At 39.8% G+C, this 17,291-nt stretch overlaps 1 protein-coding gene across 1 annotated transcript in view; it reads right to left on the bottom strand.

Annotated features, from left to right (window-relative positions):
* Positions 1-540: 540 nt before the first annotated feature.
* LOC308394519 (uncharacterized protein) overlaps positions 541-17,291 on the bottom strand; it is a 42,698-nt gene continuing 25,947 nt past the window's right edge. Inside the window, exons 8-12 of the mRNA XM_080878875.1 lie at positions 15,463-15,636; positions 13,532-13,705; positions 6,640-6,813; positions 1,370-1,416; positions 541-1,225 (exon numbers count right to left, since the gene is read on the bottom strand). Of these exons, the coding sequence (XP_080735001.1) occupies positions 651-1,225; positions 1,370-1,416; positions 6,640-6,813; positions 13,532-13,705; positions 15,463-15,636 (1,144 nt within the window). The 3' untranslated portion in view covers positions 541-650. The remainder of the gene's footprint in view (positions 1,226-1,369; positions 1,417-6,639; positions 6,814-13,531; positions 13,706-15,462; positions 15,637-17,291) is intronic.

Raw genomic sequence — 17,291 nt, forward strand, 5'->3', positions numbered from 1 at the left:
AACATTTATTTAGTAGAAGACATACACATAGTCTCAGTGAGCCTCTGGTCTGGTGAAAGGTCAGAAGTGCAACAGGTGAATTGAGAAAGAGCATGTGAGGTCGTGACACACACACATGAGTTAAATTTATTTAGAGGAGAGATTAGTCATGTCTGGTTGTAACTGCAAAAGTGTCTCGGTAAAAGAGGAACCGTCCTTGTTGTCTCGGCAAGAAAGAGGAACAATTCACTTTAAGACAAGAACGGAAAGTACCAGCCATGAAAATAGAAGATGATTTTCTGGGTGAAAAGTCATTTTGGTGTTGATCTGATCTATGTATAAAATGTATCTGTGACGCATGAAGGGGCGTCAGTAAATCAAACCCTGATGCTATAAAATATTTGTTCATGCTTTGATTAAGTCGAGGACTACTGGCTGTCTGCGTACAGAGTTGTCTTCCCACGCGTGTATTCATTAAAATCATTGTTTGACCAAGAACTTCTGGACCAAGGGTGGTTTGTACTCTCCCTCCTCAATTTTGAACCTTAACAATGTTTACAAGGAATCATTTAGAACAGTTTTATACGTCAACTGATTGAATCCATGAATCTGAAAATGTGTTTCTGAGTGAAAGAGACAAACATGTACAGACTGAACTATCTGTTCAACAGTCAGAGTGTTTCTCTAACAGGAGGACACTCTTTACACTCAACTCGGCACAGAGTTACTGAGGAACCAGGAGACATGAGCATAAACCCAGGATAAAGGGTTTCAGTGAATGTGGTGTTGAAGGTGTGGAGGTGGATCAGAGTGTCAGAGGAGACTCTGTAGAAGGACAGAGTGCCAGCAGGACAGTCCAGATACACTGCTACTCTGTTAGAGACAGAGGAGGATGAGGAGGAGATGGATGTCTCTTTCTTATTGTGACAGACATAATGAGGACCATCATCAGTGCAGTACAGACTCCAGGACTGATCATTGTTTCCAAACAAACAGTCATAACTGAGTCCTTTCCTTCTGATTTTGCTGTAACTCACTGATATAATAACTGTTATTCTCCACTCGACCTCCCAGTAACAGCGACCAGTCAGACCATTTCTACACAGCAACTGCTCATAAACATCAAATCTGTCTGGATGATCAGGATATGATTGAACCTCCTCCACACGTGTCACCTTCCTGTTGTTGTCAGACATTTTGAGGTTTGTGTGTACTGTGTTTGTGTCGATTGTGAGTTGACAGGAATCTGATGGAGAGAACAAACACAATCCAGCTGCAGTTATTGATCCATCATCTGTTCATTGATTGACACTTTGATCATGAGTCCTGACATCAGAGATGTGAATGAGTGATGCTTTGTTTTCATGAATCACATTAAAAGCACACTTACACTTCCTCAGACCTGGTCTCAACCATCGGACTCCAGCAGGCTCCACCCTGAAAGGAGGAGGGGGGTCAGACCAGCACAGTCTCTTTCAGCATGCAGTGTTGGGAAGGTTACTTTTAAAATGTATTCCATTACAGAATACAGAATACATGCCCCAAAATGTATTCTGTAACGTATTCCGTTACGTTACTCAATGACAGTAACGTATTCTGAATACTTTGGATTACTTAATATATTATCATGCTTTTTACAACAACGTGAATGTACTATTGCTGTGTGATTTATTACTATTACTGAAGGTCCGCGACTCCGAACTGTAGTAAAGGGACCTCTGACTAATACGGCGGGGTCCCTGTCGGCTCGTAGCCGAAAAATAGCTTCACTCTGTTGTGTGGGTCAACTTTTCTTGCGAGAGACAGAGAGAGGCGTTGAAAGACTGCTCCAACGGAACTTATTGTTTTTGGAGGAAAACACGAACACGGTGTACAGTCGAGTCTTAATAGCTTACTTACAACTGGGCTCGTCAGGCACTCTTCTTGGCTGAAGTGGTTATTATTATATTTACATGCTTCCAGCTCCCGTTTTTCCTCGATGACAACTCGTACCTTTCCACTCCCCTTTTTCTCCCTCCTCGCGCTCACAGACCCATAACGTGTATGGCAGTCCATTCTCCCTGCAACACGGACTACACTGCCCATGATGCTACATTCTTTAGAGCTATGCTTGTAGCATTCTGCCTGTTAGCTTAGCACAACAACAACAACAACGAAAAGGTGCTCTCTCACCCAGGAAACACACAGTCGCAGAGAGAGAGAGAGCGTCGCCCTGTAACCATGGCAACCGTAACGCTGCCGCCTGGAACAACAGAACGTAGCTGTCAAACAAAACCCAAACAGTCCTGACCCGCGACAAAATGAAACAGGAAAGTACCGCAGTGTAATCCATTTATTTCAACAAAGTAACTGTATTCTGAATACCACCTTTTTAAACGGTAACTGTAACGGAATACAGTTACTCATATTTTGTATTTTAAATACGTAACGGCGGTACATGTATTCCGTTACTCCCCAACACTGTCAGCATGCACATATGGACATTACATCACTCTCATACACATACTGTTAGACACTAATAAAGGAACAGTCCAACATTTTCACAACTACACATCAATCCATACGTGGATCAAACTGTTGATGATCTGGCTTCTTATTGCTTTGATTTCTGAATCTAAAGAGTGAATGCATTTAAACCAGGAACCACAAATCTAGGCATTCAAAGTTGATAAAGTACCATGGAGTTTTGTAGGGTCAAGCATCACACCAAATCTGGTATATATTGTTTCTATTTTATACAGTACATCTTTGAAATTATACATTCCAGTTATGGCAGCACTTGGTGTGGTGATTAGCACTGTTGCCTAACAGCAAGAAGGTGCTGAGATCCATTCCATCACCTGGCCAGGTCCTTTCTATTTGGAGGTTGCACAGGTTTACTCTGGATTCCTCCCACAGCCCCACTGGCCAGTCCACTGAGGTGGCTGGTATTGGAAGAGGTAGGCTGGCCAGGTCAGGCACTACATTTATTTGCAAGCACTAAAAGTGCATAAAAGATCAGCTCGCTTCTCGCGATGAACCCGCCTCTTTCAAGGATTTAGTTTCCCTTTCCCTCCAGATAGACAACGCCTGAGGAAGAGGGAAGCTGAGAGAAAAACAGACTCCGCAGGTCATTTCCTCGCTGTCTTCGGGTTGACTTCCGCTGCACTACCAGTACAAACATCCACCCCAGTTATTGCCTCTTCTGTCACAGATTCTGTGCTGGAACCGATGCAAATTGTGCATTTCCAGCTCTCAACTATTTTTAATGGTAAAAAAAATGGCCTGCATTTGTATAGTGCTTTACTCAGTCCCTAAGGACCCCAAAGTGCTTTACACTACATTCAGTCATTCACACACTGGCAATGGCAAGCTACATTGTACATTGTAGCCACAGCTGCCCTGGGGCGCACTGACAGAGGCGAGGCTGCCGGACACTGGCGCCACCGGGCCCTCTGACCACCACCAGTGGGCAAACATGGGGTTACTATCTTGCCCAAGGATATTTGGAAACCAGCCAGGAGGCAGCCTGCCTGCATGCAAGAGGATGCAGAGTGAACCATCACTGGGATCGAACCACCGACCTTCTGATTAGTGGCTGACCTGCTCTGCCACCTGAGCTACAGCCACCCCGTAAGGTGGTTTGCCTGATCACTTTCTAGTATCCTGCCCCAAATGGTTAAAAAGCTCCACCTGCAGGTATGTTCTGGGATACAGGTGGGCAGATCAGTTACTAATATTAAACCCTGGCTACTGCTCCCTGTGTTTTTGCAGGCTTACCAGGCTACTCCAACCCCTTCAGGCTCTCGCTGATTTCGGTGTCGGGCAGAGACTTGTTGATTGAGAGTTAGCTAAACAGTTGCACACTCCTCTCCTAGCACTCGAACTTCCCATACTACCCAAAGCTATTAATCACAATCAAAATAAATAATCAAGTGTTTGCCCACATCACTCATCAAACTGAAACTGTCATGCTAGTTAGATCCTGTAATAATAATAATAATAATAATAATAATGAACAGCCAGGAGAGTCACTTACCTTTTTCCCCATTCAATTTTCCCAACTTATTCTCGGTTTCCACTGGTTAACTCTCATATAGAATGGCTCTAGCTCTTACCTCCATCCCATTAGAGGACCGTGACCTACAGGAGGTGTTCAGCAAACAAAAGGCTGTCTCGCTACCAACCCACAAGATTGTATGACTTTCCCAGCGTTCAGGTCGCCAAGCAAAGCTTCAGCCATGTGGCTTTTTTTTCTCGTCGCCTAACCCCAGCCCAAAGAACTACGATGTAGGTGATGGAGCGTTAACTACTCGCTTAACTTTAAAAACCTTAAAAAAGTAGATTGAATTCAACTGTACACATCAGTTTTCCTTCCAAGAAACATTCCATTACTTATCTGTATAACAGAAGAAGTCACTTAGATGAGTGATAAAACATCCGGAGAAACTAAACTTTTGGGCATGTCTTTGCCTGTAATTCAGGAATTAAGAGATTTTTTTATGTATAGATTTTTTTTTCAGTTATTGTTTCAATTGGCTCATTTTCAGCCTCAGCAGCATCTCTCAGAAGAAAACCAGTTTAAACTTTGTGCCAATCATCAGACAAAAAGTGAATTCACATCAGAGTGGAATTCATAAGATCAAAAGAATAAGCACTTAAGATTGTGTTCTGCAGGGGAATGATAAGTTTCATATCCTCCCTCTCTCTTTTTAAATGTAACTCATAAAACAAGCAAAACTACTAATCTGTACAAGTTACAGATGTCCTTCTAGGTAAATATACACAACTCTTTTGAAGTGATTTGAACTGTGAGTTAAAGGACATGCAGAAGAGGATGCAGAAGATGCAGAGTCAACCATCACTGATGCAGTCTCTCCTGCATAAAGTTCAGGTGCTCGTTTTCCTGTGTGGGTGTCTGATGCCACAAAACAGACTCAGAGCTATAACATCCTAAATGACTATGATATGGAACAGATGTGGGTGTGTCCTCATCTCCCAGAGGAATTCCAATTGTTGTCATAAAAAAAAAAAACCATGCACACACAAAAACACCTGAAAATATAAACATCAACCAAAAATCAGCAGTAACTTACTTACTTTATGAGGTCTGTGAAAATTATTTCCATATGATTTACAGTATATATCACAGCATCAAGGGTCTGTATAAGCACGGAGCATAGTACTAAAGTGAATCAGTTTCAGCTTTTGTTTTTCCATCCATAAATCAATTTTCTTCCGCTTATCCTTTTCAGGGTCGCAGGAGCCTATCCAAGCTGTCTTAGGGCGAGAGGCAGGGTACACCCTGGACAGGTCGCCAGTCTTTTGCAGGCCAAACACATAGACACAGACACACATAGAATCATTCCACATCGAAAGACCTCAGCCTGATGGTGGAATTGAACTCAGGACCTTGTCACGGTGAGTTAACAGTGCTAACCACTGTGCTGCCCAGTTTTGTTTTTCATTATGCATATTTCATTAATAATTAAATTTCATTATCTGTATCTTTACCACACTTGACTAGGTGTAGGTACTGTAGGTGCAGTGAATGCTTAAATTATGCTCTTTGGAATATACTAGACATTCAATGTTAAGATTCAGCACACTGTGTTTGGATTTTGATTAAATTACATTAATAAATATGTATGTAATATTATATAAAAATTAATATTACACACTCTGTGATCATCATTTATGTCCAGTTCAGAATAAATGTGTGCACTCACATATTAAAATAAATAAAGTCAATAATATCTGCTAAGACTGGAGATAATATAAGGAGGGAGAGAACTGACAGCTATTATTTATATCAGCCTGTCTCAGTTCTTTTAATTCTAAGTATCATAAAGTAATGTGGTAACATGTGGACTGATGTGTTTACAGACAGCATTTTAACCACTAGTTTAAAGGCGGTAGGTTGCACCCTTCGATCTAACACTGTATAAATGTAACAGGGCTCAGTGCTGGTTCTAATAGTCTGAGCTGCTTTAAGCTTTGTTTGTGAAGAGCACAGCAGCATGATCTTAAAAGAGTGGGTCTATGTGCTGTGACACTAGCATTAGCCATGTTAGCACGTTACCTTTAACACCTGGTCAGGCTGAGTCTAAAGGCGTACATTAGGAGGTTCAGCTCTCCATTTTACTGTAGAGTCCCTTCATTCTTCACATATCCATGTCGGGCAGAGAGTACATCTGAAGGCTGAATGGCCTTTTTGCAAGCACACACACTTTCTAGCATTGCAAAGCTATGAGTACAAATAGCAGTGTATAAAAATCCAGGCAACCAGCCTGTGCCTGTGAGTACCTTAAATCACACTGCGTGGCTAGTTTGCATTGCTTCAGGGTTTTGGAAATGAGATAATCCAATAACCAATCTGATAGCTGATCCAATAGTTAATTCCAGAGCTAATCCGATACCTAATATAATATACTAATATATTAGCTAATCTGTGAGCTGACAGGAAAGGGAAATGGATTTTCAAATGAGGAGTGGAATTGCCTTTTCAAATACCAGAAAGAAATCCTGGATTTTTGAATTCATTTCTTTCTTTCTCTCTCTTTTAAAATATGTTTAATATAAATTAAATTTAAAACATCTGCATGAAACAAAGAGGAAGTGTGTGAAAGAGACAGGGAATGTTTCTAAGTCTTCCTCCTCTATCAGATATTCTCTCCATACCTAAGAGTGTCCAGTCTCCAGCATGGATCCTTCAGTCCAGCCAAAAGCAGCTTCATTCCTGAGTCACCTGAATGATTGTAGCCCAGGTCCAGTTTTCTAATTTGGAAGGGGTTGGAGCTCAGAGCTGAGGCCAGTGACGTACAGCCTTCCTCTGTGATCAGACAGCCTGACAGACTGCAGACACACAAAACAACAATCCACCTCTGAACAATGATTTTGTGTTTGTCATACAATAATGTCTATCCAATTCTATCCATTCTATTTTATTTTATTTTATTTAAAAAGGACAATTTTAAACAGACAGTCATTGTCATGTCAAGCTTTTTTACACTATGAGCCAACCCGCTAAATTATTAGAGAGAAAGCCCAAACTCTCAGACAATCTGCTTTGAGCAGCACTTGGTAACTGTGGAAAGGAAGAACTCCCTTATAAATAAAGATCCTTCCAATAACAACAGGCTTCAGGAAGAGGTTTAAGGGATTATGGTAAATAGAAGAAATAAGCAGAGAGACAAGAACAAAACACAAATGAAGGAGAGAGGGGACACAAGTTAAATATTAATTGAACTTTAAACTTCAAAGTTTAAATATTAAAGTTAAATAAGTTTTAGAAATACTATAACTTGGCATTGTTGTTATTGTATCTTGTGTATTTTAATTTATATATTTTTTACCTTCATGAACAAACTTGTTCATGAGCAAAACTGTTTATTTTTCTTGAGCAACAAACTCCTCAAATTCAATATTTGGATTGTAGCAAAAGCTGAATTACGAATTTGTGGAACTGATATTAAAACTCTAAACTAAAACCTGCCATTTATGAAACACTGTCTTTTTTTTTACTCTGTGCGTGAGAAATGAGAAGTTGTTTTTTTCGGTGGATACTCGGAAATTGAATATAGTTCTGGCCTTCCAACCCATAATAATAATAATAATGGATTGGATTTATATAGCGCTTTTCAAGGCACCCAAAGCGCTTTACAATGCCACTATTCAGTCACTCTCACATTCACACACTGGTGGAGGCAGCTACAGTTGTAGCCACAGCTGCCCTGGGGCAGACTGACAGAAGCGAGGCTGCCATATCGCGCCATCGGCCCCTCTGGCCAACACCAGTAGGCAAGTAGGGTAAAGTGTCTTGCCCAAGGACACAACGACCAGGACAGAGAGCCCGGGGATCGAACCGGCGACCTTCCGGTTACAGATGTGATTCCCAACCCCCTGAGCCACGGTCGCCCATCTCTAATTGCCTGGCTGTCCTCACTCTCAACAGCACCATCAGAATCCACATCGCTGTTGTCTGAATCTGTTTTGAATCAGTGACGCGTGAGCAGAACAACTGAGAGGAACAGGCCTTTTGTTGGCTAAATTAATTCAGGTACATCAGCACAAACTCAACTACCACATTGATTGCTGTAGAACAAATGGCCTGATTAAACAAAACATGCCACAAGAAACATAACCCGTACCGTACTTTTCTGTTACTAATTAAACAAAAAATTGACTGTAAAAATTCTTCTCACAGTACTTAGAACCTAATAGATGGATGGCTGCAAATTTACACCAGCTTAATGAGGGGAAAACTGAAGTCCTTGGCTGTGTCCCAATTCAGGGTCTGCACGCTTGAAGTACGCGCACTATGCGCACTATGCGTACTACGCGCACTACGTACGGTGCGTACTATAAGTACGAGAAGTGCGGAAGTGAGAGGCTTGTGAAATGGGACGGTCTAGCCTTCGTCGCGCTGTTCAGGTTGCCTAGCAACCATGATACTAACCGCGAGAAACGTTACATACAGCATTGTTTGACATAAATGAAGGAAGAAAAAAAGTTTTGTTGGTCATTCATTTTTGTCATGACATCACTTTGATTAGTTGAGTATCTGAGGCTGAGACCACGGGACTGTAAAACATGATTGTTGGGCTTCACTTCTGTACTGAACAGTCATTTAAGATTAGTTAGTAAATAACAATTAGCTAATGTTGTTCATGAGACTAAAATCCTCTCACTGTGGTAATGTAAATATAATATGGCCAATATTATAGTATTGTCAGAATATTATATATACATATATATATATACATATATATATATATATATATATATATATATATATATATATATATATATATTAGGGGTGCAACAATATTCGTATCGATATTGAACCGTTCGATACAGTGCTTTCGGTTCGGTACGCATATGTATCGAACAAAACAAAATTTGTAATTTATTTTATCAACTTTCCTTCTGACGATGCTGTCTGTGTTGAGCGCTCAGTGAATCTGCGTTCGACTACTCCGCCTAGGCTGCACTGTCGAGCGCAGATCCACTGAGCGCTCAACACAGACAGCATCGTCAGAAGGAAGAGCAAGCTAGCGAGACAGAAGTTAAGCTCTCCTTGCAACATGGACCTCCCCCACCCTCATTCAGATCTGGTGTTTGGAATTATTTTGGTTTTCATGTGACGTATGACCCTGAAGGTAAGCGAGTCATGGACTAAAGTAAAACAGTATGTTGGATGTGCCATGCAATGCTCAATTACATGGGTGGGAACTAGTGTGTTAGCGCAGTTAGCTCGTTAACGTGTTGGCCGTCTAGCCCCATGCACGGAGCGATCGGCGGTAGCTCGTTAACGGAGATTTGCCGTGTAATGGCGTTAAGGTCATTTTAACGAGGTTAACCTGAAAGCACTAGTGGGAACACAACAAATATGACTGCACATTTACGCCGACATCATCCTAGTGCAAAGACAAAACCAACAAGCATGCATGCTACAAACTTTACCCGAGTCATTTAGACAGCCGTTAGCACATGATTCTCCTTATGTGGACCTGATATGTTTAATGTGCTGCTGAGAATATAGCCCAGAAGAAGCGGATAGTATAGCTTTTATTTTGGAAAGAGCCATTTCTCTGTAATAAACTCTCTTTTCCAAAGATGAGTGATTCCTCAATCAGATACAGGGCTTGCAAAATCGCTAGCCCGACGTCCTGGGGCTAGCGATTTTTCCAGTCGGGCTACCAAAATCTATCTCTGCCCTGCCCGTCCGGCTATTGTAGGAAGGAAAAATATATGTCAATGCTTTTGCATTCTTTCAGAAATGTAGCTGGGTAATTATGTCATTGGCATCGGTGAGCCACTGTCAATATGTGACATATTGAAATCGCGTTTGAATTTGCGCTTGTTTTTTTGCTTTCACTTTGCAATCGCGTGAACTGTGTATAGAGAGCGACAGTACTGTTTGGTGAGTGATGATAATTTGTGCACCAATTCCTCTGACATTGTCTTATTAATCTTTAGCTTACTACGCAAACATGATGTTAAGTCTAATTGTTGAATGTTGCCATTGTGTTTCTTAAATTTGTACAGTCTTAGTTTAAGCAGTAGGATCAAAGCCATTCCTTTGATTCTGACCACCTCTCCAGCCACTCTGTGCTGGGGGAGGTTTTATTGTAGATACATCCTATCTGAAAGATCTGTTTCTTTTGATGTAAGCTTCCTGGGTTTATGACCCTTTGGTCAGCAGGAGGTCTCACACACACACACACACACACACACACACACACACACACACACACACACACACACACACACACACACACACACACACACTCTCAGTGTATACATTTACATACAGTGCCTTGTCTTTGTAACCAAAGGGGGGTTGCAAGGGGAGGTGCTTTGTAAACTATTGTTTGAAGTTTGTCAATAAAAGGCAGCGAGAGGAGGCCACCATTTTGGGGTTCTTTGTCGTGCTGGACACAGACGAGGCCTCCCTTGTGCAAGTAATGGATCGATCGACTGTCTTGTTTTCTTCATGATGAATAAGTCTCTAGAATTAGCGGGGTTTGTGGAAACACAGACCCAACACATGACAAGTGAAATCTCCCGCAGCAAGCTTAAACATGTGAGAGGTTGATCGCGCAGAGAATCGCTGAGCTTATGTGAGTGCGTGTGTAAAAGCAGCAGGATATATATTTCAGTTCTGCTGAGCCAAATAAGACAGGTCAGGGTGAAGAAGTGACAGCCAAAGAAAAGCTTACCGCAAAACAGAAAAGTTATGACAAATCAGACTATAAGGCAAAAAGAAAGTGCAGCTTTATGGTTTCATGGACAAAAGAATTTCTGTGGCTGCGATATGATGAGCTAAATAACCAGGGGTGCACATAAGTGGTCCGCAGGTGCGCATTCGCTGTCAAAGTAAAAAACACGCACAAGGGTTAGGGTTAAATTTAAAAACTGTACTTTTGAGTTAAAATATATATTTATAATTTTAATAAATGACAAATTAAAAAGGCATGAACATTTTATTTTGTATCGAAAAAATATCAAACCGTGACACCAGAGTATCGAACCAAACCGTGAATTTTGTGTATCGTTGCACCCCTAATATATATATATATATATATATATATATATATATATATATATATATATATATATATATATATATATATACATATATATATATATATATATCTAGAGGCTCTGAAACAACAAACATCACTAATGTCACACAACTGTGCCGACATGTGGCCAACAGCAATGTTTTAATGTTCTTCCTTATTAAACATTCGCGCATAAATAAGTGACGTCATAGTCAGTACTTACTTTTGACAGTTCACTCTTTGGCCGCTCCCTTCTGCCGTATTTTGCGGCAAAATTATCCACACCCACCGCCGCGCTATGAATTGTGGGATATATGGGACCACGAAGCGTGCACCGGACCACGCTTGATATTTGGGGAAATCGACGGCGCATTTGGAGTACGCATTTGAAGTACACTTTGAATTGGGACAGCCGTCGTCGCGTGGCGGTGACGTAATCGCGCTTAAAATGCGTACTTCAAGCATGCAGACCCTGATTTGGGACACAGCCCTTGTATGCGCTCATGACAGAATTTTATCCCAGATAGTGAAAGCCCTTGGTCCTCTCTCCTACTTTAGGTTAAATCCTATATCAGGAATTTATGTGTCACTTTGGACTCGACTCTTACACTGGATGGTCGTGTGAAGTCTCTGGTTCGGTCTTGTGTTTTTGTCATTTATGAGATGTGGCTAAGTTAAGCCCTATTTTATATCGCTCTGACTTGGAGATGTTATACATGTATTTATTTCCTCACGCTTGGACTATTGTAACTCACTGTTATGTTTATGTATCTAAGCAAAGGTTCTGTGGATTGTTGGCGGGTTGTGCAAAACACTGCAGCTAGGCTTCTGACAAAATCTTTTAAGTATTCACATGTGACACCGTTGCTATCTCAGCTGCACTGGCTTCCTGTGGAATTTAGAGTCCATTTTAAGATCCTGATCTTGACTTTTATAGCTTCGCATTGACTGGCACCATCCTACATCTCTGATCTGCTACAGTTCTATCTCCCTAGGACAGACCTTCCCAAAGTGTGGGGCCCCCCCCCTGGGGGGGGGGGGGGGGGGGGGGGGGCGCAGAGCCATGGCAGGGGGGCGTGGGTTGAAAAGGGGGGGAAAAAAACAAGACGCTTGGACACTGCTAGCACGGGCGCCTACAGAAACGCAAAGCAGGAGATGAAGCATCGCTGAATATGTTTCCAAACCAACTTCATTCTAAGCCAAACACTAGAAAATATGGTGAAGCATATCTTCCCTTTGGCTTCACCTGCACAAGTGCCAAGGTAGGTCTCCCCTGCAGAATTGGTTTTCTCTTCATTGGGAGCAGCGCTGGGCTGTTTAAATCACGGACAAACAGTACCCCACATTTGTGATTTTTAGTTCACAAACACTTCTTGTAATGACTAACTACTCCTGACATTTTGGAGATATACATACTATACTATACTTTATACAGTAAAGTTACAGCGGGATACAAATAACATCAGGCTGATCCTGCCACGATTTGTTCCCTCGGTTCAAATCCCACAGCTGTTTATGTTTTTAAACCCATTTTGCACAGAGAGACATTTTTTGAAAAATGTATTGATAGCAATGTTGAATATTATTACACAGGAAAAAAAAACAAATACATGTAAAACAATTACACCGTGACACCTCTGCCTTTGTAAATGGAGGGACAGTAACTGCGTGTGTATAAGTAAGCGTGTAAAACCTGCAGATAGTCAGATTAACAGTATTTTGTCTCTATCTGCCATTCTGCAATTCATCTCATGTAAACAATAACGTGCGCACAGCGTGACGTGAAAAACGCACATACCTTTGATGCTGCGTGACAAACTCTGTATTCCTTGTCCACACGTAAACGCAAAAAAGGAGTTTTAAAAGTCTCAGTTTTCAGTGATTTGAAATGCCGTTTACGTGTGGACGAAACAGCTGCGTTTTCAAAAATACCTGTGTAGGTGTGTAAAAGAGTTTATTTTATTACTACCTGTAATTTATTGCAGATTACTTGTATTTGATTAATTGTTTACAAAATGTTTGAGGTGTCAAATAAACCGCAATGGAGCAAAATATGGGTGTGTGTGGTTGGAGGATGTGTGTGTGTGTGGGGGGGGGCACGCAAACTATTTTTTTGTAGAACAAAGGGGGGCCCAGCAAAAAAAGTTTGGGAACCACTGCCCTAGGAGATCCCTGAGGTCGTCTGATCAGGGCTTACTTGCTTTAAAACATACTAAGATGAGAACTAAGGGGGACAGAGTTTTTGCCACTGTGGCCCCTAGACTGTGGAACTCTCTCCCCCAAACCTTAAGAACTGTGGGCTTAGCAGTTATTTTTAAAAACAATTACTTTGTGATTCTGCCTAGAAAGGTGCTATATAAATAAAATTGTATTTATTTAATTTATTTAATAATCTATCCAAAGTTAAATTAAAGGTCACTTGACAATTTTAAAACGCTTAGTTGTTTATCAAATAATACCATTCAGAACTGAAATGATCAGCGGTGAAATATTTCACTCCTGACCTGAGAGTTTCCAGTGTACAATGTGGACTCTGTAGTGCAGCAGACAGAAGCTTGACTCCTAAATCCTGTAGATCATTGTTACTCAGGTCCAGCTCTCTCAGACTACAGGACTGGGAGTTGAGAACTGAAGACAGGGCACCGCAGCTTCTCTCTGAGAGGTTACAGTGAGTCAGTCTGAAAGAAACACACAAACAAATGAAATCAGTCAAATAAAACAAAAATTTGAAAATACGTAAAAATCCTGTAAAACTACTAAAGACATAATCTCTGACTTGTGACTGGAAATGCAATCTTCTCAGATCCATTTGTACATTTTAATAGCACATTCAGACAATGTAAAACAGTAACACTTTAATTTTTTAAACTTGTTTTGGTAACATCTCTGCTCCTGAAAAAAATCTCTCCTAGTAGCAACTATCACGCCCGCAGCAAGCAAAAGATACAATATTTTCCACTGTCAGAGATTATTTAAATGACTGCAGCTATTGTTGCACCCGACCAGTCCAGCTGGTATTCACACAAGATCACATGGGTAATGCAGGACTGAGCGCGAGGCTTGGGTTTTGAAATTTAGTGACTTGCCATACATAAAATAACAGTTCAGACATCACAAAAATGATACTAATGTTACTGAAATTAATACCAGTGTCTCCACATGTAGAATTATACCTTTCAGCAGTTAATCCTACTAAGGTGTTTTTGCATCACCGAAACATCTTTGTTATGTGTCAGACTTCTTAAGAAAATACCTTAAATGAAATATAAATAACTCTAACACACAATTTTAAATTAAATAAATTAGTTAAGAAAACAACATCACTATATCTCAGAAACCAAAATGATATCTCACTTATTCTGCTACCCAAAATCAGAGTCCTAAATAAAAGGCCACTTGACAAGGCTATAAAGCATAGTTGTTTATAGATGCAAATCATTCAGACTGTAAATGATCAGCAGTGAAATATTTCACTCCTGACGTGCAGTGTTGGGTAAGTTACTTTAAAAAAGTAATTAATTACTATTACTAATTACTTAATCAATATTGTATTTAAAATACTTATCTAATTACTGTGCCTGAAAAGTAACTTAATTACTCAATAAGTAATTTAACTAAATACTTATTAAAATCCCCATAAACCTTGAGTGGACAAACAATAGAAATTAAACTCTTTAAATAATAAATAATTTTTAAAAAAATACGAGTCAACATGAAATAGTTTAGCCTTTTTGCTTCCTGAATCATCTTTATTACATTCTATAAAAAAAACATTCTTTAACATTTTTTAGTAAGGAATGTAACTTTCTTTAGCTAAGAAACACAATTCCAGAATAACAAATATATTTTTCTGCAACATATCTGAATAACAAAAAAGCTTAACTTAAGAAATGTTATACATGACATATTTCACGCAGTAAACATTAAAATTTTTACATTTTTAAAGCAATGAGTAACATATTCATACATAATGTATGTAATCATGTCATGTGATTCAACAAAGTGAAGTTAATTCTGAACTTTGGTTAACAAACAGAATTCCTCTGAAACTTCCTCAAACCAATGAGCACCATATTTCCTGCATGCTGTATGTACTGTATGTAGAAAAGTAAAGTGACGGGAATATTTCCATTTCATAAAACAGGCCCTCGCTTCAGCCGAGTCCGACATCTTCCGCTGTAGAATACGACTATGCGGCAAACTGGCGCGAAATGACGTGCAGCTGCACTACAGCGATGTTAAAGCGGCAGAGTTTATTTTTACCTTTAGAAGATAAATTATTGAAATTAAATAATGATTTTCAGCGAGTTTAGTTATTTTACAATGTAACGCAAGTACATTGTAAGTAACTGTATTTAAAATACCTAAAAATGAACAGTAATTAGTTACTCTACTTTTTCAGTGGAAAAGTAATTTAAATACAGTAACTGCTGACCTGAGAGTTTCCAGTGTACAGTATGGACTCAGTAGAGCAGCAGACAGAAGTGTCACTCCTAAATCATGTAGATCATTGTTACTCAGGTCCAGCTCTCTCAGACTACAGGACTGGGAGTTGAGAAATGAGGACAGCGCACCACAGCTTCTCTCTGAGAGGTTACAGTGACTCAGTCTGAAAAAACAAACAAACAAACTAATGAAATCAATAAATAAAACAAAATTTGTGAAAAAATGTAAAAATGCCAACATGCAACACAATTAATGGTTAACAAAATAACTTCATTAAAACACAATTGCCCTTCTAGATCAGCACTTAGTCCTTGTAAGGTCCACTTCCCCCACCTTCTGATTCAGAAGACATGAATACAAACTGCAAATCTAATAAAAACATAATTTCTGATTTGTGATTAGAAACGTAATCTTCTCAGATCTATTTGTACAATTTAGAGCCAAGTGGACAGCCGAAACAGGAACATTCATAGCAACAAAGATGAGAGAAGACATCTTTTCAGTAAATATTATGCTGTCAGGAAATACCAAAGGTAGGTAAATTCTAGTTGTTGTGGCTTTTTGGTAAGACATGATTTGTACTCTTCTGCTGCTTAGGGCTGGGCAATATCATACCGTTCACGATAATACTGGTATAATGTTAGGCAATGATAAGAAAATGAAATATTGCGATAGAATATAAGTAAAATGTGCATGTGCAGTGCATTTGTTTTCATACGCACATGTCAGAAAAAGTATGGCAGTGACGGAGAATGAGAAGGGCGAAAGCAGATCGTTGAATAAAACAGATGAACCAAAATTGGTTTGTAAAAACGGGGCCAACTTCAGTAGTGTGGAACTGGTGAGGTTTTTGTCTGTCAGATACCCACCAATTTTTGGTAGAACATGCAAGCGGGCTGAAAAACCTGGGGCTGCACAAGGTCAAAGCGTTAGCGCCGTCCAGCCCCACACACGGGGCGATCCGCGTTAACTTGCTAACGGTGATTTGCCATGTCATTTTAACGAGATTGCTGAGAGCACTGATTTTAATACTACTTTGTTAAGCTATGAAGCCGCACCGCTTGATTGATTGTCGGAGCATTACGGCTACCATAGTCACGTGCCTTATGGAGTAATACCTACTGTGATTCAACATAATATTAGTATTGTGTGTGTATAACCTCTTTTTAAGTTTTGTGGACATTATACATGGTTATGCTTAGGATATGTCGGCCCATTTCTACTGAAAATGCCCTTTGGTTTAACTGTCAGCATGGAATTTGCATTTGCACTGTAACATTTTTATATAGCTTTAATGCACATAAAAAAACCAGCTGCTTGTTTAAGTTAAAATACATTGTTCGGGTTTTTTTTTTTTGCACTAATAAAGTTGTAGAGTTGTTAAGTATTTTGTCTCGCGTCAATTATATTGTCAGTTATATCGTTACCGCAAATTTTCAAATATATAAATATTTTTGGACATATTGTCCTACCCTACTGCTGCTCTTTCTACACCTTGTGGATGAGTTACTCTGATATCAAGAAACATGTACCTCATTCAAGTTTTTCCTCTAAACTAAAGTTTTTCCACACTCTATTCCAGCTACAAATCACAGGTGGAACCCTTCAAATCAAATCAAATCGATTTCTATAGCACTTTTAAAAGCAACAGAGTTGACCAAAGTGCTTCGCAATTAGTTCAGAACATGAGAAAACAATAGAAAAACAAATACAGATAAACGAGATGAGGCAATGACAATGTATACAACATAAAAACAAGACAAAAATAGCAAACAGAAAAAAAGGCCTGATGGTACTCAAACTGAACTCGAATTAAAA

This window comes from Rhamphochromis sp. 'chilingali', assembly GCF_963969265.1.
Source record: "Rhamphochromis sp. 'chilingali' genome assembly, chromosome: 3".
Classification (NCBI taxonomy): domain Eukaryota; kingdom Metazoa; phylum Chordata; class Actinopteri; order Cichliformes; family Cichlidae; genus Rhamphochromis; species Rhamphochromis sp. 'chilingali'.